At 45.1% G+C, this 15663-nt stretch overlaps 1 protein-coding gene across 1 annotated transcript in view; it reads right to left on the bottom strand.

Moving 5' to 3' along the window:
• The window catches only part of dnah2 (dynein, axonemal, heavy chain 2), a 244930-nt gene extending 231221 nt beyond the window's left edge, over window positions 1–13709 (bottom strand). Inside the window, 5 exon segments of the mRNA XM_052459726.1 lie at window positions 8368–8596; window positions 9301–9471; window positions 10337–10410; window positions 12312–12493; window positions 13523–13709. Of these exon segments, the coding sequence (XP_052315686.1) occupies window positions 8368–8596; window positions 9301–9471; window positions 10337–10410; window positions 12312–12459 (622 nt within the window). The 5' untranslated portion in view covers window positions 12460–12493; window positions 13523–13709.
• Between the last annotated feature and the right edge of the window lie 1954 nt (window positions 13710–15663).

The raw sequence follows: 15663 nt of genomic DNA, 5'->3' as shown, positions 1-15663 counted from the left end.
CTCTCATCCTGCACCATCTCAAACATCTCTCATCCTGCACCATCTCAAACATCTCTCATCCTGCACCACCTCAAACATGTCCCACCACTTGAGTGAGAAATGCAGGAGTGAAAGGTTGACCAAAAACCACCACAATGCAGAGAAACATGAAAGAAAAATGGTTTGAATGAAAGAACAAGTGGTTGTTGGCCTGATAAATGAAGAGATGAAAGAGAACCGGGTCGGAGTATCAGTGAGAACCAGAGACTCTGGCTGTACTGCCTCTTGACTGGGAGGATAGTTAGGAGACACACAAAGAGAGACGCACACACACAGAGCAAGACTGGAAGCACAACAGAGAGATGCTCTGGCCTTTATGGGAAGAGTAAGAACACAAAAACAGAAGGAGAAATAATGAGACAACTCAGAGCAGCGAAGGTGAACAAAACCACTACAGAGCAATGCTGTTTCGGGTGTGTATGTTTTGGGTGTGTGTCTGCTTGAATCCATGTGTGTGTCTGATTGGGAACCTTTGGTGGAGAAGTACCTGTACATGTCTGTGTATAGATAGAGATTTAGTTGAGATTTAGTGTGTATTTCTATGTATCCAGTTGTCCTTTGGCTGACTGAAGAGAATGAAACCTGTACACCAGAGGCCATATTACCTGGGCTGTCCCTGCCTCTCACCTCAACGACATATTCATGGAATAACTGTATTAAAGGCATCATCTGTAGTCACAGTGGTTGCATAGGTCGAGTCTCAAATGGCACCATACTCCCTATGTTGTGCACTGCTTTTGACCAGGGCCATTGGGATCTGTTGAAAAGTAGTGCACGATATATGGAATCGGGTGCCATTGAGACGAACACAATTATTTGTTTGGCTTCGTAAGTTTCACATGTCGATATCTCGCAACAAGAAGAACGTTGTTTAGTTTACCCTGGAGGAATGGTATCCTTGAAATGTTTCATTTTTTCTTAGGCAATTGACTGAATATGATCCATAAAATGAGTTAGGGGGAAGAGAGAAAAAAACTAAGAATGAAAGTACTACTGTCAGAATTTAATATTGCCCAAACCATTGGCTGATTAGCCCACGAGTCTGACTGAGCTGCTGCTTCAGGTGAAAAGTGTGTGTGTATGTATACGGTGTATACGGTATATACGGTGTATACGGTATATACGGTGTATACGGTGTGTACGGTGTATACGGTATATACGGTATATACGGTGTGTACGGTGTGTACGGTGTATACGGTATATACGGTGTATACGGTGTATACGGTGTGTACGGTCTATACGGTGTGTACGGTGTATACGGTGTATACGGTGTATACGGTGTATACGGTATATACGGTGTGTACGGTGTATACGGTGTATACGGTATATACGGTATATACGGTGTGTACGGTGTGTACGGTGTATACGGTATATACGGTGTATACGGTGTGTACGGTGTGTACGGTATATACGGTATATACGGTGTATACGGTGTATACGGTGTGTACGGTCTATACGGTGTGTACGGTGTATACGGTGTGTACGGTGTATACGGTGTATACGGTATATACGGTGTATACGGTGTATACGGTGTATACGGTATATACGGTGTGTACGGTGTGTACGGTGTATACGGTATATACGGTGTGTACGGTGTGTACGGTGTATACGGTATATACGGTATATACGGTGTATACGGTGTATACGGTATATACGGTATATACGGTGTGTACGGTGTATACGGTGTATACGGTGTGTACGGTGTATACGGTATATACGGTGTATACGGTGTGTACGGTCTATACGGTGTATACGGTGTGTACGGTGTATACGGTATATACGGTGTATACGGTGTGTACGGTGTGTACGGTGTGTACGGTCTATACGGTATATACGGTGTATACGGTGTGTACGGTGTGTACGGTGTATACGGTGTATACGGTGTGTACGGTGTGTACGGTATATACGGTGTATACGGTATGTACGGTGTGTACGGTGTGTACGGTGTATACGGTGTATACGGTGTATACGGTGTGTACGGTGTGTACGGTATATACGGTGTATACGGTATGTACGGTGTGTACGGTGTATACGGTGTGTACGGTCTATACGGTATATACGGTGTGTACGGTGTATACGGTGTGTATGGTGTATACGGTATATACGGTGTGTACGGTCTATACGGTATATACGGTGTGTACGGTGTATACGGTGTGTACGGTCTATACGGTGTATACGGTGTATACGGTGTGTACGGTCTATACGGTGTGTACGGTGTATACGGTGTATACGGTATATACGGTGTATACGGTGTGTACGGTCTATACGGTATATACGGTGTATACGGTGTGTACGGTGTGTACGGTATATACGGTGTATACGGTGTATACGGTGTGTACGGTGTATACGGTATATACGGTGTATACGGTGTGTACGGTCTATACGGTATATACGGTGTATACGGTGTGTACGGTGTGTACGGTGTATACGGTATATACGGTGTATACGGTGTGTACGGTCTATACGGTATATACGGTGTATACGGTGTGTACGGTGTATACGGTGTATACGGTGTATACGGTGTGTACGGTCTATACGGTGTATACGGTGTGTACGGTCTATACGGTGTATACGGTGTATACGGTGTGTACGGTGTATACGGTATATACGGTGTATACGGTGTGTACGGTCTATACGGTATATACGGTGTATACGGTGTGTACGGTGTGTACGGTGTATACGGTGTATACGGTGTGTACGGTGTGTACGGTATATACGGTGTATACGGTATGTACGGTGTGTACGGTGTATACGGTGTGTACGGTCTATACGGTATATACGGTGTGTACGGTGTATACGGTGTGTATGGTGTATACGGTATATACGGTGTGTACGGTCTATACGGTATGTACGGTGTGTACGGTGTGTACGGTGTATACGGTATATACGGTGTGTACAGTGTATACGGTGTGTACGGTCTATACGGTATGTACGGTGTGTACGGTGTGTACGGTGTATACGGTGTGTACGGTGTGTACGGTGTGTACGGTGTATATGGTGTGTACGGTCTATACGGTGTGTACGGTGTGTACAGTGTATATGGTGTGTACGGTATATACGGTATGTACGGTGTGTATGGTGTATACGGTGTATACGGTGTATACGGTGTGTACGGTGTGTACGGTGTATATGGTGTATACGGTATATACGGTATGTACGGTGTGTACAGTGTATATGGTGTGTACGGTCTATACGGTGTATACGGTGTATACGGTGTGTACGGTGTGTACGGTGTATACGGTGTGTACGGTGTGTACGGTGTATATGGTGTATACGGTATATACGGTATGTACAGTGTATATGGTGTGTACGGTGTGTACGGTGTATACGGTATATACGGTATATACGGTGTGTACGTGTATACGGTATGTACGGTGTGTACGGTGTATACGGTGTGTACGGTGTGTACGGTGTATATGGTGTATACGGTATATACGGTATGTACGGTGTGTACAGTGTATATGGTGTGTACGGTCTATACGGTGTATACGGTGTATACGGTGTGTACGGTGTGTACGGTGTGTACGGTGTATACGGTGTGTACGGTGTATACGGTGTGTACGGTGTGTATGGTGTATACGGTATATACGGTGTGTACGGTGTGTACGGTGTATACGGTGTGTACGGTGTATACGGTATATACGGTGTGTACGGTGTGTACGGTATATACGGTATATACGGTATGTACGGTGTGTACGGTGTATACGGTATGTACGGTGTGTACGGTGTGTACGGTGTATACGGTATATACGGTGTGTACGGTGTGTACGGTGTATACGGTATATACGGTCTATACGGTGTATACGGTGTGTACGGTGTATACGGTGTGTACGGTGTGTACGGTGTATACGGTATATACGGTGTATACGGTATATACGGTATATACGGTATATACGGTATATACGGTGTGTACGGTGTATACGGTATGTACGGTATGTACGGTGTGTACGGTGTATACGGTATATACGGTATATACGGTGTATACGGTATGTACGGTGTGTACGGTGTATACGGTATATACGGTATATACGGTATATACGGTATATACGGTGTGTACGGTGTATACGGTATGTACGGTGTGTACGGTGTGTACGGTGTATACGGTATGTACGGTGTGTACGGTGTATACGGTATATACGGTATATACGGTATATACGGTATATACGGTGTGTACGGTGTATACGGTGTGTACGGTGTGTACGGTGTATACGGTGTATACGGTGTGTACGGTGTATACGGTGTATACGGTGTATACGGTATATACGGTATATACGGTGTGTACGGTGTGTACGGTATATACGGTCTATACGGTGTATACGGTGTATACGGTGTGTACGGTGTATACGGTGTATACGGTCTATACGGTGTATACGGTGTATACGGTGTGTACGGTGTGTACGGTGTGTACGGTGTATACGGTGTGTACGGTGTGTACGGTGTGTATGGTGTATACGGTATATACGGTGTGTACGGTGTGTACGGTGTATACGGTATATACGGTATATACGGTATATACGGTGTGTACGGTCTATACGGTGTGTACGGTGTATACGGTATATACGGTATATACGGTCTATACGGTGTATACGGTGTGTACGGTGTGTACGGTGTATACGGTGTATACGGTGTGTACGGTGTGTACGGTGTATACGGTATATACGGTATATACGGTCTATACGGTGTGTACGGTCTATACTGTGTGTACGGTGTATACGGTATATACGGTATATACGGTATATACGGTGTGTACGGTCTATACGGTGTGTACGGTGTGTACGGTGTATACGGTATATACGGTGTATACGGTGTATACGGTGTGTACGGTGTGTACGGTGTGTACGGTCTATATGGTGTATACGGTGTGTACGGTGTATACGGTGTATACGGTGTATACGGTATATACGGTATATACGGTATATACGGTGTGTACGGTCTATATGGTGTATACGGTGTGTACGGTGTATACGGTGTATACGGTGTGTACGGTGTGTACGGTGTGTACGGTGTATACGGTGTATACGGTGTGTACGGTGTGTATGGTGTATACGGTATATACGGTCTATACGGTGTGTACGGTCTATACGGTGTGTACGGTGTATACGGTGTGTACGGTGTATACGGTGTGTACGGTGTATACGGTGTGTACGGTGTATACGGTGTGTACGGTGTGTACGGTGTATACGGTGTATACGGTGTGTACGGTGTGTACGGTGTGTACGGTGTGTACGGTGTATACGGTGTGTACGGTGTATACGGTGTATACGGTGTATACGGTATATACGGTGTATACGGTGTGTACGGTGTATACGGTGTGTACGGTGTATACGGTGTATACGGTGTATACGGTATATACGGTGTGTACGGTGTATACAATGTATACGGTGTGTACGGTGTGTACGGTGTATACGGTGTATACGGTATATACGGTGTATACGGTGTGTACGGTATATACGGTGTGTACGGTGTGTACGGTGTGTACGGTGTGTACGGTATATACGGTGTATACGGTGTATACGGTGTATACGGTGTATACGGTGTGTACGGTGTATACAATGTATACGGTGTGTACGGTGTGTACGGTGTGTACGGTGTATACGGTCTATACGGTGTGTACGGTGTATACGGTGTATACGGTATATACGGTGTATACGGTGTGTACGGTATATACGGTGTGTACGGTGTATACAGTGTATACGGTGTGTACGGTGTGTACGGTATATACGGTGTGTACGGTGTATACGGTGTATACGGTGTGTACGGTGTATACGGTGTGTACGGTGTATACGGTGTATACGGTGTGTACGGTATATACGGTGTATACGGTGTATACGGTGTGTACGGTATATACGGTGTATACGGTGTGTACGGTGTGTACGGTATATACGGTGTGTACGGTGTGTACGGTGTATACGGTGTGTACGGTGTATACGGTGTGTACGGTGTATACGGTGTGTACGGTGTATACAATGTATACGGTGTGTACGGTGTGTACGGTGTATACGGTCTATACGGTGTGTACGGTGTATACGGTATATACGGTGTATACGGTGTGTACGGTATATACGGTGTGTACGGTGTATACAGTGTATACGGTGTGTACGGTGTGTACGGTGTGTACGGTATATACGGTGTGTACGGTGTATACGGTGTATACGGTGTGTACGGTGTATACGGTGTATACGGTGTATACGGTGTATACGGTGTGTACGGTATATACGGTGTATACGGTGTATACGGTGTGTACGGTGTGTACGGTGTATACGGTGTATACGGTGTATACGGTGTATACGGTGTGTACGGTGTATACGGTGTATACGGTATATACGGTGTATACGGTGTATACGGTGTGTACGGTGTATACGGTGTGTACGGTGTGTACGGTGTATACGGTGTATACGGTATATACGGTGTATACGGTGTGTACGGTGTGTACGGTGTATACGGTGTGTACGGTGTATACGGTGTATACGGTGTGTACGGTGTATACAATGTATACGGTGTGTACGGTGTATACGGTGTATACGGTATATACGGTGTATACGGTGTGTACGGTGTATACGGTGTGTACGGTGTATACGGTGTATACGGTGTGTACGGTGTGTACGGTGTATACGGTGTATACGGTGTATACGGTGTGTACGGTATATACGGTGTGTACGGTGTATACGGTGTATACGGTATGTACGGTGTATACGGTGTATACGGTGTATACGGTGTGTACGGTGTATACGGTGTATACGGTGTGTACGGTGTATACGGTGTGTACGGTGTATACGGTGTATACGTGTATACGGTATATACGGTGTATACGGTGTATACGGTATATACGGTGTATACGGTGTGTACGGTGTATACGGTGTATACGGTATATACGGTGTATACGGTATATACGGTGTGTACGGTGTGTACGGTATATACGGTGTATACGGTGTGTACGGTGTGTATGGTGTATACGGTGTATACGGTGATTTTTATACGGTGTGTACGGTGTGTATGGTATATACGGTGTATACGGTGATTTTTATACGGTGTGTACGGTGTGTACGGTGTGTACGGTATATACGGTGTGTACGGTGTATACGGTATATACGGTGTATACGGTGTGTACGGTGTGTATGGTGTATACGGTGTATACAGTGATTTTTATACGGTGTATACGGTGTATACGGTGTGTACGGTATATACGGTGTGTACGGTGTATACGGTGTATACGGTATATACGGTGTATACGGTGTGTACGGTGTGTATGGTGTATACGGTGTATACGGTGATTTTTATACGGTGTGTACGGTGTGTACGGTGTATACGGTGTGTACGGTGTATAAGGTGTATAAGGTGTGTACGGTGTGTACGGTGTATACGGTATATACGGTGTATACGGTGTATATACGGTGTGTACGGTGTATACAATGTATACGGTGTGTACGGTGTATACGGTATATATGGTGTATACGGTGTATACGGTGTGTACGGTGTATACAATGTATACGGTGTGTACGGTCTATACGGTGTATACGGTGTATACGGTATATACGGTGTATACGGTGTGTACGGTGTATACGGTGTATACGGTGTGTATGGTGTATACAATGTATACGGTGTGTACGGTGTGTACGGTGTGTACGGTGTATACGGTGTGTACGGTATATACGGTGTATACGGTGTGTACGGTGTGTACGGTGTATACGGTGTATATGGTGTATACGGTGTGTACGGTGTATACGGTGTGTACGGTGTATACGGTGTGTACGGTGTATACGGTGTGTACGGTGTATACGGTGTATACGGTGTGTACGGTGTGTACGGTGTATACGGTGTATACGGTGTATGCGGTGTGTGACTCTGACTGCACTGCGTGTCTATGATTATGACTACGTGTGTCCTCATTGAGGTCACTTTTACACAGAACCTTGACCTTTTTACTGAGAAGAAGAATAAGGCACCAATAACACAATAAGACTCTATAGGCTGCTACAACACATGAAAGAACAACTCAATCAACCGTGAAGCATGAAACAGATCAATGGTTTGCTGTCAAAGCAGTCATTTTGTCAAAGGGAAAAATGGAGTCTAACCTTCATTTTTGTAGAGGTTCTCTCTCAGAATATTTGGGTTTTTTTTTAGGTCTGAGCTGGTTAGTTCTTAGATATGGGACCTCATGGGGAGAGAGAGGGGGATGAAATAGACAGAAGTGGAGGTGAAGGTGTGGAGGGTTTACAACAAATGAGAGAAAGCGGGACTCCTGTGGAAGTGGCGCACATGTGGAAGGCTAACACTAGGTGGCGCTGTGACGACTCGAGGAGCCCCCTGTGACTTAGCAGCACCTACCTGTGAGGTTTGTGAGGAAGCGATGCATGTGGGCGGAGTAGTTGTTCTTGATGCTCTCGGGCCAGGCGGTGCTGAGGGTGACCTGGGGGGCATGCACTCCGTTCATCATCCTCAGCAGGCTCTCGGTGGCGTTGCCCCGCACCGTACCAAACTGCACCGTGCTCTCAAACGTCTCCTCAAGGATCAGACCGCCATCAGAGCGGACGAAGAAGGCCAGCTGGTCTACCACCTGTAGGGAGGGGGAGGGGAGGAGCGCCAGACAACGGTTGGAAGAAAGAGGAGGGGGAGTGGGAGAGGCAGGAAACACCAGTGGGTTATACGTTTGAACACATTAGCGAAAGATGTCAAAAAAATACATAATTAAATTCTGCATTCTGATTCTCCTTTGTGTTACGAGGAGGAAACTAACTTTTGTAGCGCCGCCTGAGAACGTAGACATTTCTCTTCTCTTTTAGACGGAGCTTGGTATTCAGGGACATCATTATCTCAATCTACAAAGCTCCAATCAATTGTAATAATAATAATGCACTGACGGTGCAATACAAGGATCTCTACCTTGTTCTAACTGTGTTGGGCAGGGGCTGGGGCTGGGGCAGGGGCTGGGGCAGGGGCTGGGGCTGGGGCAGGGGCTGGGGCTGGGGCTGGGGCTGGGGCTGGGGATGGGGCTGGGGCTGGGGCTGGGGCTGGGGCTGGGGCTGGGGCTGGGGCTGGGGCTGGGATTGGGGCAGGGGCAGGGGCTGGGGCTGGGGCTGGGGATGGGGCTGGGGCTGGGGCTGGGGCTGGGGCAGTAGCTACCTGAGATCTCTACTTAAGGATATCTACTTCGGGGCAAATCCTAGCATTCATTCAACTAAAGTCTCCTATTGACGTCAATGTACGGCTAAGTGGAAATTCGACTCAAGTGAAGGTTATGAGCGGTTATTGAGGCTGTACCTGAGATGGCATGGCGTACTCCACACGGAGGCCAGCGTAGGGGTCTGGGTAGACCACGAGGGTCCTGTTGGAGCTGTCCAAGATGAACTTATCCAGGGCTTTCTCGTTCTCCTCTGACCAAGGCAGCTTCGACATGCCAGTCAGAGCCACACGGTTTTTCAACAGCATCCTCTGGAGAGGGAAAAAAGGGAAAGGTGAAAAACTTGAAACAAGAAAATAATCAAACCAATGAAATGTATTCATAAAGCCCATTTTACAACAACAGTTGTACAGGGGTTCTTACTCGTGTCACTGAGTAGCACCGTACCCCTCCACCATCCAGTCTTCCTTTACATACAATTTCAAACCCCCAGAGGCTTTTTCAATAATAACAATACACAGCATCATTTCTTTATGGAGAGGACAGAGGAGAAACAGCTAGCCTACCCCCGAAAATCTGTTATTATTACCCAAATATGTCATGGTCATATTACCATGAGGATAGATACAGGGCTGTGGTGCTCTGCTCTGCTGTCTTGTAATGTAGAATGTGTTAGCAGGCAGACTGTGTAGCGGATGGGAGTTAGATCACAAACACTGTAGCTATACCCCCCACCACCCCCCCCGCTACGCGCCACAGCTGCTGCCATCTTCCACAGGGCTACGGTCACTGCATGGAAATGCCATCTCCGTGTGGGTGGGTGCGTGTGTGTGTTCAGAGTGGTAATTCATTATATTAATTCAATTGATGAGAGACAGTGACTGTGCAGGTTCACTGACCAGCTGCTCACAAATCACCTCCGTCCTGTTCTCCACAATTATACCATTGTGTCCAATAGACTGAAACTGCCTTTTGACGTTTTGTAGTGTGTGTGTGTGTGTGTGTGTGTGTGTGTGTGTGTGTGTGTGCGTGTGTGTGCTAATCTGCAATGGAGACACAGTGTAATTTGATACCATCGTGTGTAAGTCTTCTGATGCTACATTGTATTTGACAGTCAATTCATTACTGTTGACAGGACACTCGCTATAGGGGGATACAGTATCATGATGGATTTACCAGGCCCACGGTGTACGTGTCCACCTCTTCTATGGTCACAGCCGTTCCTTGGCTGCTTTCCTCTTGAATCTCCTCTGTGCGTCACACACACAGGCAAACACACGCACGCGCAATACACACACACACACACACACAACACATTTCAATACGCATATGTAATTGCTGCGACAGGCCGACTCAGATTTTCACAACTACATCTTAGTTTCTGTATTGTCAAGATAATCTCTTCTTCTTTCTGTCATTCTGGGGGGTGCGGTCATTACTTTCCGCAGTGGATCTTTTTTTTTCTCTTTTTTTATTTAACCTTTAATTAACTACGATATACGTCTGCTCCTCTAATGACTTAATTACATCATTTAGACATTTTGGATAAAAGTATCTGTTGTAAAAATCTATTTTATGCCTTGTCATTTGAATAACCTTCTGGCAACCGAATCAATGAGTGTAAAAATAGCTAATTGAATCATTTGGAGTGTTTGAGCTCTGAAGAAAACAAGCTGCATGGTTGCATGGTTCATGATGACATGTTCAACAGGGCACAACCTTCTCAGGTAGAAATACATGACGGAGAACGGACTGACATAACAGATGGCGTATGCTTCCAGGTGACGTGGAGAAAAAGGAATCATTTCCTGCTGCTATTGTCTCATGTCAGAGGGCGTCACTCCTCCATCAACCAAACTGCCTTGCAGGACGTGGAACTCATATTCACGTTGAAATATTGGGCGTCCGCCATTCAAATAATGTAAACTAATTTTGTGAACATTTTTTTTATGTATCACTGCACTTTCATATGACTCTCAGTGAAATTGGCAGAACAGCTAGCTAAATTATTTTAAAAAAAATATGTGACAGTGTTTTAATAGTGAGAAAAGAAAAACAAAACGGTGGCTATTTCCTGCACAAATTCTGTGCAAGGACATTGGTTGCCGGTGCAGTGACTTGATCAGCTGTGTAGCTAACTGTTGTTTTAATGTCTATGGTTGTTGCTAGCTAGTCGGCTAGCTCGTTCTTCACTGACAGGAAAAGCTTGCTTAGCCTGTTTAAACTACCCTGAAGTTGTAGACATGCAGCTCCACAATTAAGAGGAACTGACTGTTATCTTAAAGCATTTTTTCAGTCAAAGATGATTTCAGTGACTGTCTCAGCAGTTGCTGGACACATTTATGCTAGCTTTTGTGCCCATAGTCAAACTTCAGAAATACTGCTCATAATCCTGAGCTAGACGTAAAATGGGCCGAATTCTTCACCAAAAAACATCAACATTATTGACAAATGTATTGTTTTAGCTTAGATTAATTTAGACTGTTTGGAGGCAGAAATGGGGTTCGGCAAAAAGACAATGTCGCCTAGGTAGTATTTTTGAACGTTAGACAGCCCATTGTAGCCGGACTACTCTTCTATCCCACTGTCCGTTGCGAGAAACGAGACCGATCAGTGCAGGCGGAATCGACGCGCTGTCTGATGTAAGGCAATGGCAAGCTGCTCTATACATGATACAGTATATCTATGTGCAACGTTTATAGCGTTTGATCGCGCCCACCTGAACACGAGTCTGGTTGTGTGACATGCTAGACTAGTTAGTATTTAGAGTCCAGGTTTGGTCATGTTAGCCTGGTCCAAGATCTGTTTGTGTAATCCTGCCAACTCTATTGCTGTTCGGTATGACGATGAGTAACTTAACGTAGCAGGCGTTTTTCTTTCTGGTCCTGCCGAGAACATTTGTAGGGGAGGTTCTCTTCTGCACTGTTCAACCAATCCAGTAAATGTGGAGGAGGAGTTAAGAGTGTCACCTTATGAAAGTCCAAAAGCGGACTTGGCATCACAGGCTCTCTTTCCATTTCCCCTAAACACCGGATGCATCCTGTTGTTCCGACCCAGCAGAGGGTGGACAATGAGGGACAAGGAGTTGGCACGATAACACAAACAGACTTCCTGGCACTCAGGTTTGGTTATGTCTCCTCTAGGCCTTTACCTCCAGGCTGCGTCTCCTTGTCTTCAGGCAGGCTCTCCCCGGGAGCAGGCGTGATGCTCTGGTTCTTGGCCTTTTTGCTCTTACCAGAGCTGGAGCGCTTGGACTTGCCCGAGGACTTGCCCGAGCGGGGCGTCTCTGGGTCCGCCATGGCCAACGAACCAGCCCCTGATGTTTGTCGTCAGCTGGAGAGGAGAATTTTTTTAAATAAAGATATACTGATACACTGACTCAGTGAAGGTGAATAAACTGAGCCATTAAGTCACCTCCATAGGAAACCCTATTCCCTCTGATTCAGAGTGGTTGGATTAAATGTGGCAGACACATTTCAGTTGAATACATTCAGTTGGACAACTGACTAGGTATTAGCCTTTTCCCTTTCCCTAGGACAATCTGGTGGTCCAGCCAAGGGAGTAAATGCTTGCAAATTTGTGTGAGACAGACATTCCTGCTGTCTGGAGGAAACATCTGAGACAAAAGTAATAAACTCTAAACGGCAACAGGTTCATGCACTATTTATCTATCTGGGGCTGATATCCCCTCTCTGGTTTAGCCAGCCACCTCACTTGTCAAAGCTGGCAGGGTGACCATGTCTTTATTAAAACTTTGATTAAGCTCCCAAGTTGTCTGTTTCTAAAGGCTGTAGCTATGTAATAACAGAGACAGGTTATTGAGGGAAGAAGAGAAAGGGAGTAATAAAAAGAAAGTTAGCAGAAAACCCTTTGAAATCCACCCTCCCTTTAGATGTGAAATGGGAGGGAGCAGGTAAAGTTGACAGTGATCAACAACATTAATATAGACTGAGTCTGCTTCTGGCAGAGAAGAACGAACTGTTAGAGATACAGTACTGGGATTTAATGTCAAACAGTGAACGGGTTATTGCAGAGGAAAGACACCAAGAATTGTCCCAGTTGGAGTTAACGAGTGTCAAGTGAGCATTAAAAAAAATGCTTAGCTACTGTATATTGAACATACTGTAGCTAGCTAATGTAACTCGATACAGATTTCTTTCTTTATAAGCTTGTCATTATCTTATTGCAGGGTGGGTTTGCCTCTGAAGTCATGCTAAATCCATCATTTCCTTGCCAAAATTGTACATTTGTATATAAGTAGAATGACTTTTCAGCATTTCACTAGCTAGCTGCAGACCAAATAGAGTTAGCTACCAACTGGTAGCTCCAGTAACGTCGCTAGCTACTTGACAACCACCTTACCTTCCGTCAGGTAATAACTTTATGCAACTCCACGTGTTTAATGGTTTACCTAGCTTTAACACCTACATCAATACTGTTTATTCTTACATACTCTAAAACCACTAGATACGGAATGGCGTGATAAAACAGTTTTGAAGTAAACTGGCTAGACAACTGTATCGGTTTCTTCGATGGTTGTTGGCTCCACTCTCCGGCTTTGTGTTGAGGCGCGCTTGTAGACACGTCTCCATAGAAACGGCACAGGAGAGGTGGGGCTCCACATGCTCGTAACCCCTTTCTTGTTGCAATCGCACCTTACGAGAACGAGAAGACAAGCCCTCTACAACGATGGGGATGTGAGCTTTCATGTCTTAATTTGCTCATAACGAATGATTTCCAGTTGATTGTACGGTAACGATATCAGCATGTTATCTCGTCATCGTAATAATTAGGCCACCCCATGTTGATGCAGACGTTGGAAAGGTTCGTGAAAGGAAATATGCGTGTACAAATTCAGATGAATAGCCATTAGAAATACCATATCACATTGATTTCATGATCAACCAGCACAGTGAGAACTCCAGCAGGTGTGGCAGAGAATAACTACTGAGTGAAGCATGCCATGTTTGAGTGAATGCAACCAACTGTCACTGCACATTTGTCAAAATCACTCATCATCATAAACGACAACGGAAAGCCAACCAAGTGACTGCTAATTTTAAAAATGATCAGCATTAGATGTTGCACTTTCTGTAGCGAAAGTGACATATGTCATTCCTGTTGATAAAAACAATACATATTATGCTTTGAAAGAGAATCTGACTCACTGCAGCGAGAGTGCCTGGGATGCCAAGGCTTAGCCATTGAAACATTTTGCCTTATGAATGTTAAACTGGACTGGACATATCCAATGTAAACATTGTTAACTGCGGGGGAATCAGGGCCATGGGGGCATCTACTCATTTAAATATAACAACAAACATCGTTACTGTACATTATTCACTATCTGAACTCCTCTGTTGCTCTCCTCCAATATATCAATCATGTAAGGATGGAGTGGCATATTAGATAGGGAAAAATAAACTAGGCCTCCCCAAAGAACCCTCTCAAATGTCAACATGTAATTCCTATGAGGCTGAAACAAGTTTGAAACATACATTTTTTCCAGTCTAACAAATCTGACTTTCACTTTTCACCATTTTCCACATCTCCAGTTTTTTTAAATGGACAAGGCGAAAATGGACAGGCACCAGTAAGATTCCTTTCTATTCGTTGACCCTTGAGGATCACACAGCCATAGTGAGCCACTTGCTTTTTACACGAAAGGGTAAGTACCACATCTGGGATTCCTCTAGACTCTGAGAGACGGAGAGTGCACTCCTTCAACCCTCTCTTGTGCATCAGAATATGGGCTCAGGCAGCTCAAAGCTGAACCTTGACAAAAAGCAGCAGGGGAGTTGAAGTTCATGGCCTGCTATTTAGATTTTTTATTTATAAAAAAAAAAATCTATATTACATTTTAAATTCCCTAAACCTCTTCACATGTTATGTTGGAAACTTTTGGCTGTGATAATGTCACTCAACCCCTAGTGCCCGTAACGCATTCAACTCAAATACCTTTCTATTCCACGCACAGATAGTCTGATATCTACAAACAAGGCTGTGCTATGTGTCCTCTCTCACACACACACACACACACACACACACACACACACACACACACACACACACACACACACACACACACACACACACACAGAGAGAGAGAGAGAGAGAGAGAGAGAGAGAGAGAGAGAGAGAGAGAGAGAGAGAGAGAGAAAACTGTTCAGTCTTTCTATGCTGTCTTGGAAACATCTACACAAACATACATTTTCTTGAAGGTGCAATGCATCTAGTGATGAATTGTTCTGTAGACTAGCACCAGAGGAAATGGAGGAATAAAGTCTCAAGACACGGCAAATGAAACAGAATGACACAGCTGTACATTTAAAACACATTTAGAGCTGTGTCGGTATTTGACTCAATGTGTCTTGAGATTTGACTGCATCTCAGAAGGTAACTGAATACACTATTTTGCTAGGTCATATTCCACACAGTCTGTGTGTAGGTGTGTGTGTGGGGGGGGGTTGGTTGGTGCAACTGCTCTCTGCTAGCTGCTTTTG

The sequence above is a fragment of the Oncorhynchus keta genome, chromosome 13 (genome assembly GCF_023373465.1).
Source record: "Oncorhynchus keta strain PuntledgeMale-10-30-2019 chromosome 13, Oket_V2, whole genome shotgun sequence".
Classification (NCBI taxonomy): Eukaryota; Metazoa; Chordata; class Actinopteri; order Salmoniformes; family Salmonidae; genus Oncorhynchus; species Oncorhynchus keta.
This window is presented reverse-complemented; position numbering and strand designations above follow the sequence as displayed.